Source organism: Temnothorax curvispinosus, unplaced genomic scaffold (genome assembly GCF_003070985.1).
Source record: "Temnothorax curvispinosus isolate PA1 unplaced genomic scaffold, ASM307098v1 QBEX01009657.1, whole genome shotgun sequence".
Taxonomy (NCBI): Eukaryota; Metazoa; Arthropoda; class Insecta; order Hymenoptera; family Formicidae; genus Temnothorax; species Temnothorax curvispinosus.
The window spans coordinates 1-1,026 of NW_020219437.1; the positions used below are offsets into that span (position 1 = coordinate 1).

The 1,026-nt window shown below is 26.0% G+C and overlaps 1 protein-coding gene across 1 annotated transcript; it reads left to right on the forward strand.

Moving 5' to 3' along the window:
• Window positions 1-299: 299 nt before the first annotated feature.
• On the forward strand, window positions 300-996 carry LOC112459230 (cytochrome P450 4C1-like; the record flags this gene model as incomplete). The annotated part of the gene is made up of 3 exons (XM_025023248.1): window positions 300-444; window positions 582-687; window positions 874-996. Coding segments are annotated over exons 1-3 (262 nt in total), but the record flags the coding sequence as incomplete, so codon positions are not given.
• Between the last annotated feature and the right edge of the window lie 30 nt (window positions 997-1,026).

Below are 1,026 nucleotides of genomic sequence, written 5' to 3' on the forward strand. Positions count from 1 at the left end.
AAGTATATATAATAATACAATACTTAATGTAAAACATCACTTTCATTAATTAGAAATTTATAAATTACATATCTGTTAAATCTGTTAAATTGTCTATTTAAAAAACAAATAGAAATAATTTAAGAATAAATCGTTAAAAGAAGGTATAATATTTGAACTTTATAAGATTTTGCATATCTCTGTAGCATAATTTTATTAATGTTTAAATGTATTTTTTTTTTATATAGTTACTGAAATAGTATTAATTGCAAGAGTGTATAAAAAATTAGAGAAATGTGTGTTTTCCAAGTATTTTTATCATATTCTTAAAGTAACATGCCTAACATTTATTAATTATTTAGACAATTTAGGCAATGGCTGCGCAGCGATTGGATATTCTTGTTGACGTCAAAAGGTAGAAAGCAAAAGAAGATGCTAAAAATATTACATGGATTTACTAAACAAGTACGCAAAAATGCTACTTAATATTATATGGACATTATTTATATAGACATTATTTATTTAGAATTATTACAACACAAAAAACAACACATTGCTAACGTATTTATAGAAGAACCATTAAGGTTGTATTTTATACATAGATAATTGCTGAAAGAAAAGTTTACCATGATTGCACTAATGGTCAATACTTAAAACATTTTGATAATGACACGTCGGCAAAGAGAAATGACGCAGAACCTGTAGGAAGTACGTAATGTAATCGGTAGCTATTTTTTAAATCTGGTTGGTGTTTAATATCATAAATTATATTTTACAAATGAATATTATACTTATAGTTTAAATTCTTAACGCAGTCAAGTTTATGTAATGAAAACATCACAAAAGAATTGAGCTGTTAATTTAATACAGACATGTTTACATATTTCGATTTAGTACGAAGAAAACGGCTTGCAATGTTGGATCTTCTAATAGCGGCATCTCGTGACGGCCTTATGACTGATTCAGATATTAGGGAGGAAGTTGACACTTTTATGTTTGCGGTACATAATTTCTTTTGTAACCTCTCTTATTTATTATTTATAGATA